Source organism: Anolis carolinensis, chromosome 1 (assembly GCF_035594765.1).
Source record: "Anolis carolinensis isolate JA03-04 chromosome 1, rAnoCar3.1.pri, whole genome shotgun sequence".
In the NCBI taxonomy this organism is placed as follows: Eukaryota; Metazoa; Chordata; class Lepidosauria; order Squamata; family Dactyloidae; genus Anolis; species Anolis carolinensis.
This window is the reverse complement of record NC_085841.1, coordinates 219,253,695-219,279,494: the sequence shown is the minus strand read 5'-3', so window position 1 is coordinate 219,279,494 and position 25,800 is coordinate 219,253,695. Positions and strand designations below refer to the sequence as shown.

General features: G+C 39.3%; 1 protein-coding gene across 20 annotated transcripts in view; it reads right to left on the bottom strand.

Moving 5' to 3' along the window:
- baz2b (bromodomain adjacent to zinc finger domain 2B) overlaps window positions 1–25,800 on the bottom strand; it is a 286,844-nt gene that overhangs the window by 16,610 nt on the left and 244,434 nt on the right. For all 20 annotated transcript variants that reach the window (XM_062969086.1, XM_062969376.1, XM_062969200.1 and 17 more), the window contains 8 exons: window positions 20,411–20,551; window positions 17,264–17,518; window positions 15,863–16,077; window positions 15,376–15,450; window positions 8,573–8,816; window positions 5,737–5,799; window positions 3,920–4,064; window positions 676–1,346 (listed from right to left, as the gene is read on the bottom strand). In XM_062969086.1, coding sequence (XP_062825156.1) covers window positions 676–1,346; window positions 3,920–4,064; window positions 5,737–5,799; window positions 8,573–8,816; window positions 15,376–15,450; window positions 15,863–16,077; window positions 17,264–17,518; window positions 20,411–20,551 — 1,809 coding nt within the window. The remainder of the gene's footprint in view (window positions 1–675; window positions 1,347–3,919; window positions 4,065–5,736; window positions 5,800–8,572; window positions 8,817–15,375; window positions 15,451–15,862; window positions 16,078–17,263; window positions 17,519–20,410; window positions 20,552–25,800) is intronic.

The window sequence follows — 25,800 nt, the reverse complement described above, 5'->3', positions numbered from 1 at the left end:
AACTGTACCAATAACAGCATCTGAGTGACTTTATCTGCAAAGTACCATGCAAATTCTTCACAGTGGGCTGTTGAATGGTCAGAAAACCATGCATCCCTCCAGGTGGTACTGGGCTGCAACTTCCAGCAGCCACTAGTGAGGAATGATGGGTCTAACCATTCAAAAGACCTCATGAGTCCCATCCTTGTCCAGGAAAATTATTTGATAGGTTTATTGATCTACAGGCAACCCAAGGGGGACAAAACAAGGGATTTATCAATTTTGGACATTTGCTGCCTCCTGCTGCCCTTGTCAGGAACATCAAATGCAATAAACTGTGCATGGATGAACCAAACAAGAAGAACTAAATTATAATCTCATCAACAGGATACATGCTTGCTTCAGTCTTAACTACTACTCCTGAATGTAAGGGAGAGGAACTGTAGATGGAAAGGAACTTGTTGAAAACTGCCTCTCCTCTATCCTGGCAAATGGGCGCATCCTGCAAGCAGAACTCCACTGCGGGGGACACTGCTGTGCCATTAGTTAGGACTCATGCCAATCCTCCCATCATCTATACACGTACACATCAACAGCTGCTCACATCCTCATGCATTCTTCATCTTACCGTCTTAAAAATTAATAATGGGGGGGGGGGTTGCCTGTGCAAGGCTGGACACTATCACTGAATCTTACCTGCAGAGGTGATAATGCAAATGGGCTTAATCCCATTGGAGTTGGTGAGGAGGCTGAGCCAATAAGTGGAGACGGGACAGGTGAAGGTGACTTGGATGGAGGATGAGAATGAGGAGTTAGTGAAGCAGGAGCAGCTGGTGGTGAATCTATCTGGGTGAGTGATGTGTCGTCACAAGGAGCTCTGGGTAAAAGACTGAACCACTCTCTGCTCTTTTCTGTAAGAGTCTTTAAGAGCTGGTCATTTGAAATTAATGAAGAGCTGTAAAACTTCCCTGGCCCAGTTGCAACAGGATTAAAGAGATTATTTGGATCTGGTTTCTCACCACTTGTTTGGGATACAGTGGCCTGGTGGCTGCAGAGTGAGGTTTTAGAGCTATATTGATAAGATAGTGGGCACCCGTTTGTGGCACTGCCATTGGCTTTCTGGGCCAGAATGTCAGAGTCGGGAGGCATTTTTGCTACCTCCAACAACTTGCTTAGCTTTGAAAAAGAGCCAGGTTTTTGCAGGAATAGATTTGTGCTGTCTTTCTCTTTTAGATCTTCTTTCTGATTACACTGATTTGTATTTAAGCAGCTTAATTGTTCTTCAGCGGTCTCAAACAATTCTTCTTTGATATGAATGCTTTTGGCTTTTTTCAGCTTCTCTTTTTCTTTAGCAAGTTCTTCTAGACCTGCATATATAAAATGACAGTTATTTATTCAATTACCACACATAACAGAAACCTTCTGAAGTTATACGTCAAATTATACAACAAGATTGTTCATCACCTTGATCTAAAAACATCCTCTTGATTTGAAATAGTTTTAAAAAATAAAGGAACATGTATCATATTTATATTTTTACATCAAAATTTACATAATTTTAAAGGCACCACTACATTATTGTTGATTTTTAATGAGATAGAAAACAACTGCTAGTACTATTTCAAAATCCCATTCTGCTACCAATTATCTGTGTTCTTTTTACTGGAAAAGGTTAATTATTGGAAAAATATGTTTCCCTAATCAGATGTTCTGTTTCAATGTCCAGGGTGATACTAAAATTAGGATTCCTTACTAATTTTACACACTTTAAACATTAGGCATTGTTATTATTCATATTTAGGATATCTGAAAAGTGTGTGCTCTTTGACATCAAGTATTTCCTACTACGTTCAGGTTTGATCTAAGATCTATGAAAACAATCGGGAATTGATCAGATCAGTGTTTCAATCCAACTACTGCTGCTGTTATTGTTCCGTCCATCTCACCCAGCTCTGGAACCCAAAGTGGTTCACAAAAGCCAAAAGATAAACAGCTGCAAGTACACATCATACTAAAATTAAAATATAATTAAACTATCAACAGAATTGTGTTGTTGTTGTGTGCTTTCGATTCATTTCCAAACAATAGCAAACCTTTTGTGGCGTTTTCTTGGCAAGATTTGCTCAGAGAGGGTTTCCCTTTGGCTACTCTGAGGTTGAGAGAATGTAACTTGTTTGATGCTCACCCAATAGGTTGGCATGGCTGGATCGGAATTTGAACCCTGTCCTCCCAGAGCCCTAGTCCACCACTAAAACCATTACATCAGACTGGCTCTTTATCAACAGAATTAATATAGGTCCAAAGAATGCTTATTTAAAAACAATAGCAACACATAGAAACAATACCGCATTTTATCAAGGTCCCTTTCAATACAAGCATTTGAAGACCTACCTATGGAAGGAAGGCTTCATTCTATCTCTCTAGGAAAGGAGCTCAAGATGACCATAGCAGTGTAACTACAGCAAACTATGTATCTCAACATTCCCTCGGCACTAGGCTTGTGCATAAATCTGTTTACAAAAACAGTCTTTGGCTGATTCAGTTGGTTCAGACACATGTAACAGCATGGGCTCTGCCGCCAATTTTTTTTCCGGCCACAACAGAACAGTGTCTGTCGAAAGGCTGGCTGTTTTCAGTTTCTGTCAGTTATGGGGAGGGAGGCAGCCACTAGAAGGGAAAGGATCTCAGAAAGGGTGATTTCCTAAGCCCTTACCTTAAACCTGGGTCTCCTCTAAATACAGAAGGGAAAGGATTGGAAAAAGCAGAATTTCTTAAGCCCTTACCTTAAGCCTGGGTCTCCTCTAAAGAGAGAAGGGAAAGGACTGCAGGAAGCAGGGTTTCTTAAGCCCTTACTTTAAACCTGGGAAGCCTTCCCCCCATTGCCGTCAATGGGCAGGCTTGAAAATAAATCTTTTGGCTTCCTAGATCGAAAATGAATTTTCATCCTATTGAATTCGGGAGGCTCCTGAAAAACTGATCGGGGGCCCCACAGAAATTCAGGACACTGAAATGGATCAAGGTTTACCTGGATTGCACAAGCCTACTCAGCACTACTAAGAGAAAATTATTCCACCTGTATAAATGCACAAGTATCCTCATACATACATGGTGTCCATACATTTTAAACATTTTATGGCATATAAAACATCAGAAATGATATTAATCCTCAATTGAAGGAATTGAGCCACTCTCCCCTGCCCCATTCCCACATTTTCCTCCTTCTAGCCCTTTAGTGTGTGTCAACAAGCATTAGCAAGGATTCACAAGGAACAAAAGAAAGGGAAGAGCCATGGGGATGGGAGCCGACAGACCGCACAGAGAGCAAGTACTCTGCATGGCAACCACTTGTTTGCAGGGTTTCTGCATCAGTTAGTACAACTGTGTTATTATATATAGGTTGAGGTCAATGTTTATGGTCTACACCTTCTGCAAAACCCAATGTAATTCCAACTGGGAGTATGTGTGGAGGGGATAATGCCCTAATTTTTGTGCCTTCTTCTCATCAGCTTTTAAAGAGTTTAACCTTTGTGGTGATACTACGTAGATTGGGACATGAGTGCTAATGAACCAATCTAGATGGTAATTTATGAAAGGCCTAGACCTAAAGGGGAATAAAATCCTCTAATGTATTATCTTTCCAGTTGCAGCCCACACCACACTCCAACTAGGGCCCTTCTCTGTGTAGCTACTACTGAGTTAGCACCTCATTCCCACATCCTCTTCTCCCACTATATTCTTTGTGGTGCGTGCCCAATAGGTTTGAAAAAGTCAGGGTGGATACACTAAAGAGATGCTTCCCCATCCACCATGTTGGCTTGGTTTTGTTGTGAAAGAGCAACAGCCCTTGGAAATGCATTTGCCGCATGTTCTGTACTCCCATAAGAAAAGGACGAAAATAATGAAAACATTACAAATCACTTAATCAAGATTTCCTCATTACCTTCTCCACTTTCCATGCCTTCAACAAAAATGCCTCCACATTGGGGCAGAATCCAGTATCGACGTCTATAGCGATCTTGACCAAACATCATTGAACGCAAGGAGTGAGATGCTTCAAACAGCTTTCTTCTATACTGGTTTTGTTGCTGTGGAATAATCATTGTTATGTTTATAATGCTTATCTTTCATGTTAAGCCAAAGAACATTCAGCATTTTGACAGATCATGATCTATTCCAAAAACAACCCCATTCTGACTGGCTCTGCCCCTAAGAAATGTAGAATAAAACTGGCTATAAAAAAAGTATCACATTGGGTAAAAACAAAGCAAGTTGAAGAATGTATACTGCAAGGCTGTGTTCTATTTTTTGCTCCCAATTTTGAGAGAACAAAGGAGATCAGTGCTTTTATTTATTTGACAGCAGACAAAATCTTATTAATTATGCGCAAAAGGAAATGGTGTGTTTGTTTGCATATGTGTGTATAGGAAGATATACACATAGGCCATCCAATATTAAATTTTGTAGCACATGATGTGCAATGAATATGACATTTCAACTGGCTTACAGATAAATATATGTTCACAATTACCTGAACATACAACCTGGTCTCAATTTATTTTATTTTTTAAAATTCGAATCATGCCTGAGCTTTTGTGTTGTCATGATTCTGTCAGGCTCCTACTTCTCCAGCTGAAGCAAGGAAATTATTCATTTTTACAGGAACAGCTGGCAGCGAACAATCGCCCATCTGAGCTGCATAGATGAGCAGAAGGCAACATCCATAATATAATGAAGGTCGTTTGGGTAAGACAGGAGCTGGGAAAGGTACTTTTTTCAAAGTTTGGATACTAGAATCCTCCGACCCACAGGGTCAATAGTGCAGAAAAGTAACGTTTCCAATCTCTGCATCAGAGACAATTACTCCTCATGTATGTATGTATGTATGAATGAATGAAACTTTGGAGGCCAGGACCAGAGATACATTCAGCCATTTCCTGGTCTAAGCTATATTGTTTCTTAAAACTACAGTTTGTTTGCAGTAGATGGATTCAAAAGCCAACTCTTGTCAGTTTCAAAATCTGTATGCTATGTGGCACTGGACCTGTACCGAAGGAAATTCAGTTTTAATGTTTGCATATGTGTAGATTTTAAACTGTATTGATATGCTTTTAATATAAGGCTCCTTGTGAAGATAAACATAGATAAACATGATGATTCACCAACACCCTCAAGTCACACAAGGACCATGTTAATTCCCAACACTCAATGTCACAGAATATGCAGTGGTTGCCAATCTTGGGTCCCTGGATATTTTTTGGACTAAACCTCCCAAAACTTTTGACCAGTGATCATACAGTCAGGGATTCTGGGAGCTGAAGTTTAGCAAAACCTATGGACCCAAACTGACTAATCACTGGAGAAAATCATTAGCAAGGGTACACAGTTTTAATGACAGATAAAGAGTGATATTGTAAAACTATTATTTATAGAATTTTTGGTATATCACAAAACCACATTAGCACCTGTGGGTTCTTCCTTGGATTCTAGCACTATTTCTACATTAAGGTTAAATTTGGTTCAGGGCAAGTTTAGAATCAGTATCAAAATTCAAAACAGCGCTAACACCCACACAGGCCCAATGCCTCATTCAGACTGCAGCATTTTTGACCGTTTCCTCTGTTTCATTATAAAACTGGTTTGGTTAGCCTAGTGCAAAAATGCTAGGAAGTCTGGCTCAATGATAAGAGCCCATGTGGATGTCTGTTTCACATAAACCTTACAAAAGGAGTAAACTTTTAATTTACATAGGTGGCTTACCTTGGTCAGTTTGTCAATCTGCTTCTCTAGTTCCTCCACACTTGCTGCCTGGTCCCCATCATCCTACCACCAATAAACAAAAGGTAGCAGTGCATTATTTTCTATGTACTTCTTGTGTTCCTATTGGCATCTAATGGAATATTAGAGCTTCACAAAAAATGCCTGAAAAACCACTAAAATGTCTGTTATAGAATGTCTTCTCCCAAATACACTCCTGTGGTCAGTCGTAGGTATGACACTTGATACAAAACTCTGTTGATACTACCAGTATGTTCTAGACTAGGTATGGGTAAACCCAGGTCCCTCCTCCTCTCTCTCCTTCCTTCCTTCCCTTTTGTCTTTCCTTCTCTCTTCCCTCCCTCCCTCCCTCCCTCCATTTCCTTCCACCTTTCCTTCCATCCTTCTCTCCCTCCTTCCCTCCTTTCTCTTTTTCCTTCCTCCCTTCTTCCTGGGAGATGTTTAGCTGAGAGAGGAGACGGTTGAGAGGGAACATGAGAACCATTTTTCAAGATTTAAAAGGGTGTCCTATTGAGAAGGGGGGGGGGACTGGTTTTCTGCTGCTCTACAGACCAGGGCACAAGGGATCAGTGGTTTCAAAAAGCAGGGAAAGAGATTCGACTGAAAAAATGAGGAAGAACTTCCTGGAGAGTGGCATAGGCTGCCTTGATGTGTAGTGGAGTCTCCCTCTCTGGAGGCTTTTCCGCAGAGGCTGTCTATTGGGAGTCTTCTGATGGTGCCTTCTTGCATGGCAAGGGGTTGGACTGGATGGCCCTTGGGGGTCACTTTCAGCTCTTGGATTCTAGGATTATATATCAGGAGTAGGTAATACTGGGTCTAATGGATACACTTTTTCTCTCCTGTCCACCATCTTGTCTTGACCAAGGCTAATCTTTTTGGGATCCAAACATTTCCTGTCTTCCCTTCACTTTCTACCTCCGAAAGAGAAGAGGAAGGAGAAGAAGGGGCAAGGAGAGGACTTGGGGAGAACCCTACCCTCCCGGCCCACACCCACTGCTCCGGTTCGCCATGCGGCCCCCAAGTTAGAAAGTTTGCCCATGCCTGTTCCAGACTAGCTTTATAATTGGCATTGACTCTACAAGGCCTGATTATATTTCCCCGAGGCACAGTCTTATGATTGCTGACTTGGGGAATGACAGAGTATGGTGAGAAATAGCGATGGACGTTTCTTGGATATCAAACTTGCCAATTCAGAAAATTATCCAATCCCTTATATCTCATCTTCCTTCTCTCTTCTTTTTGTGACTAGAAGATAAAAAACTTGCGATCTTATCTGCTCCGTTTCATAGGATTTTTCAATGGGCAATTATAGCAACCAAAAGATTGCTATAATTGCCCATTGAAAAATCCTATGAAACGGAGCAGATAAGATCGCAAGTTTTTTATCTTCTAGTCACAACTAGAGCAGCTTTAGCTTATCCTTCTCTAACTCTTTTGCTTATCAAAACATTCCCATCTCTTTAGGTTTTTGTAGAACACTATAAGCCAGATGTCAGAACTGTGCAGTCCTCCAGCTTTTTATCATATTGCAATTCACTTCCAGCATAACCAGTATAGAATAGTATTCTATACTATAGTATTCCCACAGGAATACTGGGAATTGAACCCTAACCATATAGCAAATGGTCAAGAATGCTAGGAGCTATAGTTCGGGAACATCTAGAGCAGTGGTTCAGACTATAGAGACTGAACATTTAGGTCAATGGTAGGAATCATATAGCCCTCTAGATCAGTGGTTCTCAACCTGTGGGTTCCCAAGTGTTTTGGCCGACAACTCCCAGAAATCCCAGCCAGTTTACCATCTGTTAGGATTTCTGAGAGTTGAAGGCCAAAACATCTGGGGACCCACAGGTTGAGGACCACTGATCTAGAGGGTATATGATTCCTACCATTGACCTAAATGTTCAGTCTCTACAGTCCACCCAATGGCATACATTTCACAATCTCTATAAATTCATTCTAATTAGTCTTTGGGAAGAATTTAGAATTTTATTTCAACATTCAGATCATATGTGAGATGAAATTAACTTGATACAATGAACATCATATATGTTAAAAAGGTAAAGGTAAAGGTTCCCCCTGACATTAAGTCCAGTCATGTCTGACTCTGAGGGTTGGTGCTCATCTCCATTTCTAAGCCGAAGAGCCGGCGTTGTCTGTAGACACCTCCAAAGTCATGTGGCCGGCATGACTGCATGGAGCGCCGTTACCTTCCCGCTGGAGCGGTACCTATTGATCTACTCACATTGGCATGTTTTCGAACTGCTAGGTTGGCAGGAGCTGGAGCTAACAGCGGCTGCTCAAGCCGCTCCCGGGATTTGAACCTGGGACCTTTCGGTCTCCAGCTCAGTGCTTTAATGCACTTCGCCACCGGGGATCCTTCATATATGTTAGTCATTGCTATTATTTTTTTTAAAAAACTATTTAATGTTATTTAGATTTCCAGATTAACAACTAAACAAGAACTCTTCAAGACGAATATGAGCCTGGGATAGGATTGAAAGGATCATGAGATTAGTTTAGGAACCTGAGGGGGCTCTACACCTTTCCTCTTCTTCCTAAGTTTTCAAAAGTTTTTATAAATCCAGCATAATCAACCCTTGATAAGCATCCATATGTATCTTATGAAAATGATTGGAAACTATAGTTAAAAGATACTCTCTCATGACATTTCAATTAAAAATGATGTTATATTTAAGGATTTATTTCAAAACAATAATGTTCCAAGAAAACCGTAAAGTCCCCTTTCAAGTGCAAGATCGATAAATGTCTAATCATATGGATTGTGCATCATATCCTATCTATTAGAATTCCTCACCTCATCCTCACAAATATCTGATTTTTTCCCCTTTTTGTCATCTTTGTCTTCCTCATCCTCATCGTCTTCATCTGCTTGATCGTCACTATAATCGTCATCATCGTCATCATAATCACTGTCTCCTCCCTTCCGTCTCCTTTTTCGGCCAGCGGTAGGTGTTCCCAGAGAATGCTGTTCTTCTCCTATGTCTCCCCCTCCTGTAACATCTCTTTTGCCTGTTTTCTTAGCGTGGATGATTCTAAGCCTTTAAACACATGGGAGACAAACAGTATTAATATATATTGCTGTCACATATGTAGAGTTTCTCCACACTTCTTTGGGAGAGCATAATTTGTTTCTGTGCCTGTTGTTCAGCATTTTTTTTTGTTAAATGATATTTATTACCATTGGCTTGGTGAATGAATAATACCGTTTATCGACATACACTTTTATTTGAGATGAATAATTTCTTTGGGTTTTTTTTCGTGTCAGGAGCGACTTGAGAAACTGCAAGTCACAAAAACACAAATATTTTTTGCTGCGAACCTTCACGATACAGAATATTTCCAGTGCTCCTAATCATATTTATTCTAGCTCATAATACTCTAAGGCTCATGTGTTAATTTTACTGAATATGCTCATGTCTTGTGTAAAATAAGAGAAGGCATCCATAGCTAATCCTGCAAACATTTCCTTTTCTGTCAGTGCTTAAAATGTACCCTTTTAATGCATATTTAAAAAGCCCAATGTCCACTGTTTGTATTAGAAAGGTTAGAAAATCAATTAACACAGCTGATAATGAATATAAGGCTTGATTATGGATTATGTAAATACAAAACCTGTTTCCAAAGTAGCGTTTTTCTACATTACATGATACTTTATTAAGCATTATGTGGGAGGCTAATCTTGTAGCACTTTGGGCAGTGGAAGCCTTAGTTTCATTTTTATGAAACAAAAGAAGCTTACATACCAGTAAGTACAGTTGTGGTAGCCCTTCCTCATCTCTTACCCTACAAAACAAGATTCCATACAGCAGACATTATAGCTCTAGCTACTGAGAATCTAGCAGGCAAATATACTGAAACAGCCCCGGAGGGATATCAATAGCCAGGCTGAAAACCCCCTATTAGCATTTCAGTGCATAACAGAATGTGAAGAGATATGAAAATGTGTTTTTGGAAAAGGCAAGGGTTTTATTTAGAAAGAAAAAGAAAGAGAAAGAGTGTGAATCATGATGGCAAAAGTAGATAAATTACAATAAACCAACGCTATGTAATTTGGCAGTCTCTTTTTCTTCCTTTCTTCTCCCATCCTACAAAACAGTATTCCATACAGCAAGTGGATATGATGAAGCTGTCTGCCTTTTTAAAAAAAAGGAAAAGTAGCTTGTAGGGTTTGAGGATGCCCATTAAAGCAGAGTGTGAAGAAAGGAAAAAGTATCATACAGCTTTCTTGTTGCTAACTACTGTCAAATCAACATTGATTTATGGCAATCCCATGAATTCTCCAAGTTACCCTGTCCTCAACTGCCCTGCTCAGGTATTGCAGACTCAGACTGGATCTACAGTGTACTATATCCCAGGATCTGACCCCAGATTATTTGTTTATCCCATATTATCTGGCAATGTATCTGGCATATAATCCAGTTCAAATCAGATAATCTGGGATCAAATCCTGGTATATATGGCAGTGTAGACCCAGTCACCGAGCTGTGGCTTCACTGATTGAGTCTATCTCAATGGCCTCCTACTTTTTCTACAACCTTCAATCTTACCAAGCATTATTGTCTTTTCTAGTGAGTCATGTTTCCCATGATGTAGCCAAAGTAAGATAGCCTCCAGGACTGTAGCCAGAAAAGGGGGGGGGGGGGGGTTAAGGGTTCAAGGGTTCAACCCCCCCCCCAAAAAAAACCTGGTTTACTTATGAGTTTAACTCGCTAACCAATTTATGAGTAAGCCTGTTTTTTTTAACCTGACACATTTCGGGGGGTGGGCGGGTGAATTTTATCTCTGCCCCCAGCTACAGCCTCCGTTTGGCCATCATGGCTTCTAGGGAGAATTAAGGCTTGTTTACCCTAGGTCCCATACAGTTATCTATTTTTTAAATAAACTATCTGGAAGTCTTTTCTTTTAGTCACAAAATTAGGTTGAGGAGGGAATTTAAAGCTCTAACTAGTAGAGCTTTCTCACTGCATGAGAAAGCATACACTGAGAAAGGACTATGTTTCAAACTATGCATTAAGAAACGAACATTCTTTAAATTATGCAATAAGAAACTAAGGCCCCCTCTACACTTCTCTATATCCTAGGATCTGATCCCAGATTTTCTGTTTATCTCCGATTATATAGCGGTGGAGACTCATAATTCAGTTCAAAGCAGATAATCTGGGATGAGATCCTGGGATATAGGGCAATGTAGACCCAGCCAAAGTGATGGAGGCACTTCAGGTTTAAGCCTCTGCATGGCAGTTACTGTCCTTGTAAAACCAGTTAAAGTAGCACTGACTTGCTTTGTGGTTTTACTCTGGCATAGTTCAAATGTCCTACACTAAACATTAGGTAAAGGTAAAGGTTTCCCCTGACAAGAAGTCTAGTCGTGTTTGACTCTGGGGGTTGGTGCTCATCTCCATTTCTAAGCCAGCGTTGTCTGCAGACCCCTCCAAGGTCATGTGCTGGCATGACTGCATGGAGCGCTGTTACCTTCCCACCGGAGCGGTACCTAGTGATCTACTCACATTTGCATGTTTTCGAACTGCTAGGTTGGCAGAAGCTGAGGCTAACACCCCGCTCCCCGGATTCGAATCGCTGACGTTTCGGTCAGCAAGTTCAGCAGCTCAGCGGTTTAACCAGCTGCTCCATTGGGGGTTCCTACACTAAACATTACAGACAAGCATAAGAACGGCTGGGGAGTTATTTGTATTAAAACACCTAAAAAAATTAACTATAGTATGGAGACTAGGAGAATCTAATCTCAAATCTGGAAACATCATTTGCCTGAGTGATTTTATGTCTTCATCCTGGGAAAAATACAAATTAGTTAGCAGACCAACATGCAACTCAAAACGTTATGGATAAAAAAAGTTATTTACAAACCCCACTGACAATCACTGGACATTTTATATAATTTGATTGTGATTTGTTTTTTCAAATTTCAGATATCTGCCTTCTTAGAACTGTTGTCACAGAACAAACTCTACAGGGGTTTTCAAAATGATAGACCCAATTGCAAAGCTGTATAATTTACGATGGCAACATGTAACAATTACGCAAAAAGTTACAAATGGTTCAATAAGTTATTGAACCATCATTTTGAGTCAGAAATAAATCTAAAAAGTAACTGCAAATGGAGAATGTCTTATTAGGCCTTGCATTATGGCAGCACCGTCTTGTGAGTGACGGAGGGATGGGCCTTTTTGTGTGCTGCGAGAGGGGTCTAGTGGTAATCCTTTGCAACTCTATGCCTCGCCCTTTCAAGGAGTAAGTGTTTCATTCATGTGGCAGAGATGTATCAATTTCAAATCAAGTCCATCTTTTTGAAATGTCCTGTACTCAGGGCTGTAGTCAAGAAGGGGGGAGTTTAGGGGTTCAACCCCCCCCCCCCCGAAAATTTTCACATTAAAAAAAAAACCTGGTTTACTTATGAATTTTAACTGATTAACCAAACCTTGAGTGTCCACTGAAGTTTATCGATGGAGTCTGATTTCTAAATTATTTTGTATTATGGAACTACTTTTCATGATTCTCTAATAAAAAAATTCACCCTCCCTCCCAATTTTTTTTCTGGCTATGGTCCTGCCTGTACTATACACTTAACTACAAGAGGTAACCAGAAATAGGATTCTGGTAGAATGTAATCATTTTATTTAAATGTCACCTTTGTGATGTTTGTCATTTTTCCTAAATCTCAGCAGAAGATATAAGATATTCGGTGCTTCAAAAATGACTTAGTGAAAAGAATGTTTACTGGCTGAAGTAAAACACACACAAGGCACTGTCTTAAACTAATCCTAGTACTTTGGAATTCTGGAGAGATGAACATTTACAGTTGCTACAAAACAAAATATACCAATTACTGTACTTCAATCTCTTTTAGATAAGTTTAGTCTGTCTCGTAGAGCTCTTTCCCAGAACAATTAACAGAGAATAATACTGTCCTATACAGGTATCTACCCACCCAGTAAGTTTTAAGTATGAATTTTAAGATCACATTCTGTGTTTATTGTGTTTTAACTTTTGTCTCATGTATTTTAATATGTATGTTTTAATAAAAGCTTTTATAGTTGCATGTTAACATGTTTTAACATGTGCTTTTATAGATGTATCTGCTATGTTGTGCCCTGCCTCGAGCTAAAAGGAGAAGTGGGTAATAAAATTTTAAAAATGTTGTTGTTAATGTTATTATTGGAAATATAATGTTGGAATTTGGCAAAAAGAACTATTTTTAAATGCCTGATCAGACACTGAAGTCCAATGAATGACCAAGGGTTGGTTGTCATCTTCCAGTGAGACCGTTGCTGAGATGTTTGGCATGAGAACCAAACCAAAAACATGCTATATAAAAGTCCAAAGAGCATTACATCACTGAGGACCCACATGAGACGTGTGTCTTGGGTACTGGATCAAAGCAGACCAATGGAAACACTTCTTTATCCATCTCATTTGCAAGATGTCAACAGATGCAAAATAGGAAAGTTGGTGAACATGAAAGAAAAACAAGTCTAAAAGAAATCCACATTGGACAAGCCTTCAATTCATCCACACAACATACATGAATAAATGAATGAATGAATGAATGGAGAAGAAAGAGGTAATCAAACAGTCACACACAATGAGGAGATAAAGTAGCTAAAGTAGAAGCTGAGGGTGGAAGAAACCAAAAAGGGAAAGTTTAAGAAGAAAAAAAAATGAACCCTGCTTATCCAAGGATTGCAGACTTTTTGAAAATGAGACCTATAAGAGGAGGTATTATAACCCTCCCACCTCAAAAATCTAGTACTTACATTTGCTGAAAAATCAGGAAAAAGGTTGCCCTTGAGTCAGAGGTAGAAAACAAAGCAGCATTAAATGACCCTTTGCTTTTTGGATAGAATGATGGTGGTCTATATATGGAGCTTGTTGCCAAAAGATATCAAATTCATCTGAACAAATTTTTACAAGAATCAAAAAAGTACTAAGAACACGCATGCTTTTGCCACAAAATGGAATTTTCCAAACCCTGTACCAAAATAATTTGATACATGTTGATAGTTTTGATCTGTACATAATATTCTACTCCTAGCCAACAATGTGCTGCCACCTACAACTTGTTTTTTTCCCCCAGTTTTTTGCATTTGGAAACAAACTCCACATATAGCAGCTATTGACCCCACATGTGTTCTCGAAGGCTTTCATGGCTAGAATCACTGGGTTGCTGTGAGGTTTCTGGGCTGTATGGCCATCTTCCAGAAGCATTCTCTCCTGACGTTTCACCCACAGCTATGGCAGGCATCCTCAGAGGTTGTGAGGTCTGTTGGAAATTAGGCAAGTGGTTTTTATATATCTGTGAAAGGTCCAGGGTGGGAGAAAGAACTCTTGTCTGTTTGAGGCAGGTGTGAATGGTGCAATGGGCAGCCTTGATTAGCATTTAATGGCCTGGCAACTTCAAAATCTGGATTCTTCCTGCCCGGGGGAATCCTTTGTTGAGAGGTATTAGCTGGCCCTGATTGATGTCTGGAATTCCCCTGTCTTTTATTTTATTTTTTTATTTATTCTCCTGATTTTTGAGTTTCCACAGATATATGAACCCCACTTGCCTAGTTTCCAACAGACCTCCCAACCTCTAAGGATGCCTGCCATAGATATGGGCAAAATGTCAGGGGAAAATGCTTCTGGAACATGGCCATACAGCCCGGAAAACTCACCGCGAGCCTATTGACCCCACAGTTAACAACCATACACCCTGGATGAATTGGGAGCCAGTTAACACTAACAGAAATTCAATGTTAATGTATATTTCTCCTTGCAATTTCTTTTGTCTCTTTTTACTTCTTCTATCTTGTTTTCATTTTTTTTCCTTTAGAGATGCATTAAAGGTGGTGATGTGGGAGGAAAAGGATTAGAAACAGAAGCACTGGAAAGCCAAGGACTCAGTAAGGGCTCCTTGCTGTAACTCGATAGGAAAGAAAAATGACTGAGGAGAAGTAAATGAAGCCTGGCTATAGATACCACATGGCTGCACATCCCTGCTGTGATTCCCATTTATTTCAACTTAAAATTCAATAGTAGATGGAGCTATCAGACTTGCTGTATGGAATTTTGTTTTGTACAACAGAAAAACGGGACAGGAAATCATCATCCTTAAAAACTTGACAGTTTCTACTACGGTAGCCAACAGGTAAGATTACCTCAGCAGTTGAATTATTCCCAAGATATACCAAAGGAAATAGTGGCATCTGAGGTATTTTTAATCTGTGCTTTGCAAGTTTTTAAAGGTGATTACAAAATTGCCGTCTTGCCCTGTAAATCCTCTTTTCAGAACAAAAGTAAATAGGTATGATAGCTCCAATCAACGTTTACTTCTGATAATGCCAATAACAATTTGACAGCTCCAGAAATCTTCAAATGAGAAAGACTTATTTCTTTCAAACAATACAAAGGGATTTTCTCCCAATTTCAATGCTTCTAATCCACTAAAGTTCATGTGTTTTTAATGGACTGTGAAAGATAAGCTAGGGCTATCTTTTTAAAATCCTTTTCTTTTAACATAATTTCTGCCTTTGGAATTAGTCTGCATGACAAATCAAATAAATGCAAAATACTGCAATATTTAAGAGGAGTCTCACTTACTTCCGAAGTTTGCCTTCAACCATCCACTTATCTCTCCTTAAATTTGACATATAATCTATGTTCTTATCTATTTCACTGTCAAGATGGGGAGAAAAAAACACTCAATTATTTATGCAATTAATTGAATAACATTTCCCAGGAATGTTTTTAAATATGAATCTGGAACAGTACTTCTCTATGCACATAAACTGCTACATGTTGTAACTATTATGAGTTATGAATAAATGACATACTTAGCTAATTAAAAGTATCATGCTAGTAGACAAGCAGGACCACCTCCCACAATTTTGTTAGGAAAAACCCTTTGAAAAAATGATAGTTTATAGATGACAGCCAGCCAGCTGCTACTGAGCATTCAGAGAGTTGATCTGTTAAGTGCCCTTTAGGAAAATTAGTGCTGACATTATTATTTATGCTCTTACTATCATCCTCATCAGGAACAGGAATAAAGATGTGCAACGTGCACACAGACTTAATGAGGTCTTACCTTATAACACTTTTGCTGCATGCTAACTCATTAACCAGGAAGGCGAGCACTGAGGCCTTTTGAGCTGGCGTGTGCGCCTGAAACGCTTTGGTTTTCAAGCTTTCTGTAAGCTCTGTTTGCCCACAGTGGCCTTCCATGAAAATCTGCAGGATTTCAGACACATTGTCCCTGTTGATGCCAACATTCAGCAAATGATCCCCAAGAATAGTTTTGGCCTGTAGGAAAGAAACTTTGCCCATGATTAACTGCACTCAAACTACTGTAGGAACTATAGTTTAGACTTAACACATATTTGACACCTACCCAGTCAATTTTACACTAGGAACTTTAAATTTACATTTTATTGGTATTGATAATTGATCATGAACTAGTGCAGCCAAGACAATTAAACTGAAATCATAGTGCTTGAACTGTGCAGTGTCAATGGGTACACAGTTTCACTGGCTAATTTAATTTTGTAAAAGTTCATATAAAGTCCAAAATGGTACAGTCTCGAAACTGCTTTATTGTTAGGTTTGTATGTATGTATATTATATATAAAGAGTTATCATCAGAAAAAAATGAAGCTTTATCCCCAATGGAGTGTTTATCCATCTCCATGAAGCTTTATCACCAATGGAGTGTTGTGTGGTTTCCAGGGTGTATGGCTGGAGAAAATTCTGCTAGAATATGGCCATATAGATCGGAAATCATGCAACACTCCAGTGATTCCGGCAGTTAATTTATCAATACATTTATCACCAATCCTTGTTTCCACAACAATCTAAAATTTCCAAAATCCAGTTGTCACAGGGACAGAAAGTGAGGTGAAATCTTCTGAACAGGGACTCAGAGAGCAAAACAAACACCACATGGGTGTTAACTCTTCCCTATGCTATTCAAAACTAAAAATATATATCTGAAGTTACATTTAAATTAAATATACTTCTTTTGACTTACATACAAATTCAACTTAAGAACAAACCTACAGAATTTATCTTGTTTACAACATGAGGACTGCTATAGATAAATATAATAGTTATTATTATTATTATTATTATTATTATTATTATTATTATCTCCTTCTCTTTCTGAGATCTGAGACTTCTTCTTCTTCAATCACACAGTCGTTTCCGACTCTTCGTGACCTCATGGACCAGTCCATTCCAGAGCTCCCTGTTGGCCGTCGCCACCCCCAGTTCCTTCAAGGTCAAGCCAGTCACTTCAAGAATACCGTCCACCCATCTTGCCCTTGGTCGGCCCCTCTTCCTTTTTCCTTCCATTTTCCCCAGCATCATGATCTTTTCCAAGCTTTCCTGTCTTCTCATGATGTGACCACATCATGAAATCTGAGACACGTTCATTTTAATATCAACTGATTATTTTGTCTACTACTTAAGAAACCAAATAAGGATCCATTACCTTGTAGCCTGTCATTAGTCCTGGATCACAAATTGCAGCTGAGAGCAGCCTCACAAGCAAGTCTTGTACTTCTCCCATGCTGTCGCCAATGTTTAAGAGCCCCTCCTGAAGAATACTTAAATTAGGGACATCCAAGTTGACATCAAAGCCAAGGACTTTACCAAAGTTGCGCAGAAACTGTACCACCATGAGACAGTCAGAAAACGTATTTCCGGAGAGAACTAGACCTGGGATGCGAGGCAGCTCTGGCAAAGGCTGAAAGAAGATGAAGAAGAACAGAGAAGAATTGTCACCTGGGAATGAAAAGTAGCTCCAGAATTTTAGGCAACATGTTGGACTCCTTTCTGAGTACGATATAACACCGTATTTCAATAAATATTAACATTCACATCACCACTATTCAAATCATAATAATGGAGCAATAAGGGTCTTTGGACCATAATGAAATGTTGTTGTTGTATAACAGAGTAAGTTAGGAAAAGACTTACCGTATATACTCGAGTATAAGCCGACCTGAATATAAGCCAAGGCACCTAATTTTACCACAAAAAAACTGGGAAAACATTGACTCCAGTATAAGCCGAGGGTGGTAAATTTCAGAAATAAAAATAGATACCAATAAAATTACATTAATTGAGGCATCAGTAGGTTAAATGTTTTTGAAATTTTACATAAAGCTCAAATTTAAGATAAGACTGTCCAACTCTGATTAAATCATTATTCTCATCTTCTTTAATGTAAATGTGCTTATGTATCCTTTTAATAATAATAGAGTAAAATAATAAATGTAATAATACCAATAATAATAAAGAATAATAATAAATGTACCATAAATTCTCGAGTATAAGCTGACCCAAATACACGCCAACCAGGACCCTCACCCGAGTATAAGCCGAGGGGGGCTTTTTCAGTCTTAAAAAAAGGGCTGAAAAACTAGGCTTATACTCGAGTATATACAGTATATTTTTCCAGCAAACATACATATTAGCCCTGAGGAAAAATGTTCCTCTCAACACACAAGTGGTGTCATGCAAAATAAAATTAGTGAAAACTCTATTCTTTTGCTGATAATAAAAAAAAGCTCCAATCAGAGCTAAGAATTGGATAAAAGCCCTACTGGATCAGATCAAAGGTTGGTATGCAGTCAGCTCTTCAATTAGGGGTAAATTAGGGGTAAAGGATCAATTAGGGATAAAAGATCGCTGTGAAGAGTGAAACACTGCAAATAATTTGTCCTCCCTGAAAGAACACCTCTCTAAGAACCTCTAGGTCTTACAGCACAAATCAGTGGTCAATTTCCACCAGAAGAACCCAGAGATTCATAGAGAGGTGTTATCTCTATGAGTCTCTAAGTCAGTGATTCTCAACCTGGGGTCCACAGATATTTTTGGCCTACAACTCCCATAAATCCCAGCCAGTTTACCAGCTGTTAGGATTTCTGGGAGTTGAAGGCCAAAAACATCTGGGGACTCTAGCTTGAGAACCACTGGTCTAGGTGTTTTATTATGACTTTGTGGTCAACCTCTGGAAAAGGTTGACCACAGAGTCACATTGGAGCATATCTTAGAACATTTTAGACAAATCCACAAATAATAGATGGCTCCGGTTCGGACTGTTTTGGCTGACCGCGACTCCTTTATACAAGCCTGCCTGGGCGCTGAGATCTTCAAGAAAGGCCCTTCTTTCGGTCCCACCTCCATCTCAAGCTCGATTGGTGGGAACGAGAGAGCAGGCTTTCTTTCTCAATGGCTTTTCCTCAACTCTGGAATTCTCTTCTTCCCAGGGAAACTAGAATAGCCTTATCCCTGCTGTACTTCCAGCGGCAGGCTAAAGCCTTTTTATTGAGGCAGGCTTTTAAAGAAGAAGTCTTTTAAGATCATGTCAGGAGCGGGCTGTGGTTTTAATCTCAATTGTTTTTAATACTAATGATGTTTAATACTGTTTGAATATTTGTATATTTCTATATTTTAAATTGTATTGTAATGCTTTTAATGTTAGCCAATGTGAGTCTCTTTAAAAAGAGAAAAAGTGGGATAATAATAATAATAAAATCTGCAGAAGTCAAAACCACAAATGTAGAGGGCAGATAGTGGTTCTATGTCCTGGATCCAAAAGCGACCAATGAGAGCTGAACAATTATCTGGGATGGGCTGTCGGGAAAGTGCTTGAGTTGCATATTTTTGTTATTAGATAATATTATTAGGTAATGCCACACATGCTCATAGTTAGATAGCAGGAAACAATGAGACCAAGCAAAGCACTATCCTCTCCCCTCTCATTGACCAGAAAGGTCATGTGATGATTAGGCTAACTGATAGAGATAAAGTAAACTATAAAACTGTTGTCAGAGTGTTGTTGTATGTTTTCCGGGCTGTATGGCCATGGTCCAGAAGTATTCTCTCCTGATATTTCGCCCACATCTATGGCAGGCATCCTCAGAGGTTGTGAGGTACAACCTCTGAGGAAGCCTGCCATAGATATGGGAGAAACTTCAGGAGAGAATACTTCTGGAACATGGCCATACAGTCCGGAAAACATACAACAACCCTGTGATCCTGGCCATGAAAGCCTTCGACAACACTATTACATTATTAGAATGTAATGACAACATTATTAGGCCAGGTATCTCATATGCATGTGAATTCTGATTCTATTTTTTTTTTTTTTGCCTTTCTGAAAACCTGGACAAATTCGTTTTTTCTTGATCCAAGCAACACCTGTATCAAGATTTTACCAGTCCTTGACTTTGTAGGCTGTTTTCCTTGACTGGTGGGTTAACAGCCCAGGCAGAGCATGAGCGCAATGGCAGCATTTTTATTAGGGCAGAACAGGCTGATTAAGAGTGTTCAAAGATCTAGCTCAGTGAGACAAATGGGTAAATAGTCAACCTTAACTCCAAATATAAAAAATGTCCCCTAAAAATTTAAGTGCAAACAAAATAACCTCTTATTTGTCCTGATATTTACTTTAGAGTTATAGGCTGAATAACACGGGAGTAATAATGTTATCAAGGAATGTAAAGTACAAAAAGAACAATTTTAAAGGTAGCAGCAGTAAGGAAAAAATTAATTAATTGTTGTAAGTTAAAGGAGAGTGGCATGAAAAGAGGCGAAGCAATAAAAAGCAAATTTACATTATTCTGATTACCTTCTGGTCCGCTAAGCACATATCTTCATTAGGCTTCTTTAGCTCCTTAGCCATTTCTAATTCCAGTCGTCGCTGTTCCAGTTTACGCTCTTTATTTAATCTCTTTTCATCACGTTTTTCTTGTTTTAACCGCTCTTTCTCCTTAAATAGCACAGAAAGAATAGAAAATTAAACCTCTACTATTCTACTTTTAAAGGAGTAATTTAAGAATTTGAAAAGCAGGAGTTGCATAATCTTAATAATCACTGCAGCAATTAAACTACTTGGATTAAAGCAAAGGTGGGAATAGCGTGGCCCTCCAGATTACTCGGACTGCCATTCCCAGGATTTCTCACCACTGGGAGCTGATGTTTAGCAACCAAACAAAGGGGGGAAATAGTCAAAATAAATGAAGAAGTAAGTGTAGATATGATAGTATTATTAATATAATTGTACACAAAATAAGAGAATTCTTAGCCATCGAAGTCACTAAGTAAACAAAGAAATTAAAGCATGTGTGGTGTATGGCAAACAAGTACATCATGAAACTAAATGCAATATGTACACTATTGAAAAAGCAGCAAATGATAATAAAGTAAATTTAGAGTACATACAAAGACTAAAGCTCATAATACAAAGGAAAATTATGAAGAAAATAATCCTACAGGTAAGGCGATCTGGAATCCAGGTCTTTCTACTCCCCAAATATACCACTGTTTCCATTCGCCTTATATTCCTTTTAGGCCCCTTCTACACCACCATATAATCCAGATTATCAAAACAGATAATCCACATTATCTGCTTTGAACTGGATTATATGAGTATACACTGCCATCTAATCCAGTTCAAAGAAGATAATCTGGTTTATATATGGTAGTGTAGAAGGGGTCTAAGAAAATAGTAGACAGGTTTTCCGGTGCTAAATTTCAAGTATGGTTTAGCTATCTTTAAGTCAGTAAATGGATTCGGTAAGGTTTGAAGTAATAATTATTGTTCTCCTTTGCTATTTAAGTGCACTTTCCATTATTGACAAAACATTTAGGACTGAGAAACAGATTTTCCAAAATTGAAATATGTTGCATTAGGTAGGCTTGAGACTCAATACTTGAAAGAAATGAAGCTCTGGTGGAATGAGAAAGCACTTGTGCTCAAAGGAGTGCTTTTTCCTTCCAATATAAGAAAGAAAAATATGTCTGTTACACACCACAGAGAGGCACAGTTTGGATATGGTCAATGTTTTTTTCCCTTTTTTATAAATCTGCTGGGTGCCCTAGATTTTTATTCTTAGCTTCATTAAAAGGTAGAATCTATTCCTGCAGCAAAGGTTGTACTCAAATTTAAAAGGCATAAATACATTTTAAGATACAAGTGGGTAGTCTAGTAGGCTGCAAGCAGAATAAAAGCCCAACAAAACAGAGATCTAAACAAAGCAGATTAAAAAGAAAGGCAAGACTACAACAAATGCAGAGGCTGGCAAAAGATGAAAATATGAATTTGTTGCAGAAATATGCCTTCTCACTTAGCTGTAGAAATGTGAATAACAACAACAACATTCTTATATCCCGACCCATCTCCTCGAAGGGACTCGGGGTGGCTCACATGGGCACCAAGCCCAGCAATACACAATAAAGTACAACCACATAAATACATTTAAAACATAGGCATAAAATCATAAAACATATAATATATATTAAAACATACTCCGAACCGTTAGCTACCGTGTTTCCCCGAAAATAAGACAGTGTCTTATATTAATTTTTGCTCCCAAAGATGCTCTAGGTCTTATTTTCAGGGGATGTCTTATTTTTCCATGAAGATGAATTCACATTAATTGTTGAACAAAAAAATGAACATTTATTATATATTGTACATTCGTTGTCATAACAAACCAGCATAACCACACAAACTGTGAGACCCTCTCAGAAATCCCACAACAAACCAGGGATGAGCTTGCAGCACTACCTAGTTTGGAAGAAGTCAGCAATGCCATCAGCCAACAAAAAAACAACAAAGCCAGCAGACCTGATGGGATTCCTGCTGAAATCTTCAAAGAGGGTGGACCTGAGCTGATACAACAACTCCACCAGCTCACTGAAAAGGTGTGGATGACCGAGAAAATCCCAGCTGACTTCAAGGATGCCACCATCATCACCCTTTTCAAGAAAGGGGACAGAACAGACTGCGGGAACTATCGTGGTATCTCCCTTCTAACCTCCGCCGGGAAAATCCTCGCAAGAATCCTTGCAAACCGCCTTCTCCTTGTTTCAGAAGACACCCTCCCAGAATCCCAGACAGCCCCTCCGCTCCTCCAGAGGAACAGTGGACATGATCTTCACTGCTCGACAGCTCCAAGAAAAATGCAGGAACAAAACCAACCTCTGTACATGGCATTCATTGACCTTGCAAAGGCAATCGACACAGTGAATCGCAGCGCTCTCTGGACCATCCTGCGAAAAATCGGGTGCCCTGACAAATTTGTGAACATCCTGCGGCTCCTCCATGATGACATGATGGCAACAGTCTTGGACAGCAACGGCTCCCAAAGTGACCCATTTAAGGTGGAATCAGGTGTCAAGCAGGGATGTGTTATTGCCCCCACCTTATTTTCCATCTTCATCGCTATGATACTTCACCTTGTTGATGGGAAGCTTCCCACTGGAGTGGAAATCATCTATCGGACAGATGGCAAGCTATTTAACCTCAGCAGACTGAGAGCCAAAACCAAGGTCACCACAACATCTGTTATAGAACTCCAATATGCTGATGACAACGTAGTCTGTGCGCATTCAGAAGAAGACCTACAAACCAATCTAAACACCTTTGCAGAAGCATACGAGAAGCTCGGCCTCTCACTGAACATCGAGAAAACCAAAGTGCTCTTCCAACAGGCACCAGCTAAACCCTCTGCAAAGCCAGGAATACAGCTTAACGGTGTAACATTAGAAAACGTTGACCATTTCCGCTACCTTGGCAGCCACCTCTCCACAAAAGTCAACATCGACACTGAAATACAACACCGCCTGAGCTCTGCGAGTGCAGCATTTTTCTGTATGAAGCAGAGAGTGTTTGATGACCGGGACATCCGTAGAGATACCAAGGTGCTTGTTTATAAAGCCATTGTCCTCCCAACCCTGCTCTACGCCTGCGAAACGTGGACTGTGTACAGACGTCACACCAAACTCCTGGAGCGTTGCCTCAGGAAAATCCTGCAAATCTCTTGGGAAGACAGGCAGACAAATGTCAGCGTGCTGGAAGAAGCAAAGACTACCAGCATTGAAGCGATGCTCCTACACCATCAACTCCGCTGGCCATGTTGTCCGAGTGCCCGATAACCGTCTCCCAAAGCAGCTCCTCTACTCCGAACTCAAGAACGGGAAATGGAATGTTGGTGGGCAGGAAAAGAGATTTAAAGATGGGCTTAAAGCCAACCTTAAAAACATGGCATAGACACTGAGAACTGGGAAGCCCTGGCCCTTGAGCGCTCTAATTGGAGGTCAGCTGTGACCAGCAGTGCTGCGGAGTTCGAAGAGGCACGAACGGAGGGCCTAAGGGTGAAACGTGCCAAGAGGAAGGAGCGTCAAGCTAACCCCGACCGGGACCACCTTCCACCTGGAAACCAATGTCCTCACTGCGGGAGAATATGCGGGTCAAGAATCGGTCTCTTCAGCCACATAAGAACCCACCCCCAAGATGGAAGACAATCGTCCTCGAGCTACGAGGGATCGCCTAAGTAAGTAAGGAATCCTATCAAGAATTTCTTGTTACTACCATTAATTCCATGTCCAACACTCTATGGTACGTACATTTACCGATCCTGCATGCTCTGGTGTTCTGTTTGGCAGGCATGCTTCCAAACAAAAATTTTGCTAGGTCTTACTTTCGGGGGAGGCCTGATATTTAGCATTTCAGCAAAACTTCTATTAGGTCTTATTTTCTGGGGATGTCTTATTTTAGGGGAAACAGGGTAATAGCCAGGTGCAGTGTGCATATTCAACTGGATTCAACTGTGTATGCATGTCAGTGCGCCCCTTCATCTCTAATTTTACCACTAAAAAACTGGGAAAACATTGACTCTAGTATAAGCCAAGATACCAATAAAATTACATTAATTGAGGCCTCAGTAGTTTAAAAGTTTTTGAATCTTTATATCAAACTGTAATTTAAGATATGACTGTTCAACTCTGATTAAATCAATATTTTCACTTTCTTCAATGTAAATGTGCTTATGCATCCTTTTAATAATAATAGAGTGAAGTAATACATGTAATAATAATAATAATAATAATAATAAATAGAGCGAAGTAATAAATGTAATAATAATAATAGAGTAAAATAATAAATGTATTAATAATAATAAAAATAGAGTAAAATAAATGTAAAAGTAACAACAATAATAGAGTAAGAGAAAAATAATAAATATACCATATATACTTGAGTATAAGCCGACCTGAATATAAGCCCACCAGGACCCTTACCCGAGTATAAGCCGAGGAGGTTTTTTTTTTAGTCCTAAAAAAGGGCCGAAAAACTAGGCTTATACTCGAGTATATACAGTACATATTCCAGGAGACTATTTGTATCAATGGTTCTTGTGGATTCTAGTTGGGAAGAAAGTTGGTTTTAACACAAGCACAGTCTGGATTGGATGCTGAGACTGCTCCTGAACTTCTGGAAAGCAGTATTCCATCATGGGGGTTGTTATAAAGGCGGCCAAATCAAAATCCTGGCTACGGGCCTGATTTGGAATATGTAGAATGACAATGGATGTTGTGATTTTAATACTGAATGAAATGTTTTTAAATGCTTAAAATATTAATTTTAATTTAATTTATTTTAAGCTTATTGTTGTATGTGTTTTAAGGCATCTAATAGTTGCCATATGTAAGCCGCCTTGAGTCCCCTGCAGGGTAGAAAAAGGCGAGGTAGAAACAGGGTAAATAAATAAATAAAGTCTCCCCAAACAATGCTGGTTCCTCACCAAACTACAACTCCCAATATTCCAGTGAACTGAGCCATGGCAATTCGAGTGATGTCAAACTGCATTAATTTTATAATGTATCTATACCCCAGGAAGCACAGAGATCCTTGTGTTCTATGAGTTGCTATGCAATGGGAAAGGTGAGATACACAGTGTTCCCTATTTTTAAAAGTCACATAGGTATTTATGCACAGGCAGAACCTTTGCTCCCTCCACTGAGCATATTTGGAAGAGCAGAATCATGCCCATTAGGTTTCAAAGTAACGCCATATATTATTATTATTATTATTTAAACACCAAAGCACACAAAGCTCTCTAATAACATGGAATTTGTTTTGTCTGTATAGTCCAGAGGAGGAATTGTGCACATTGGGAACTAGGTGGTCTTCAGAAAAAGCACTACATAACTTGGAAAATTTACTTTTGAGACTGC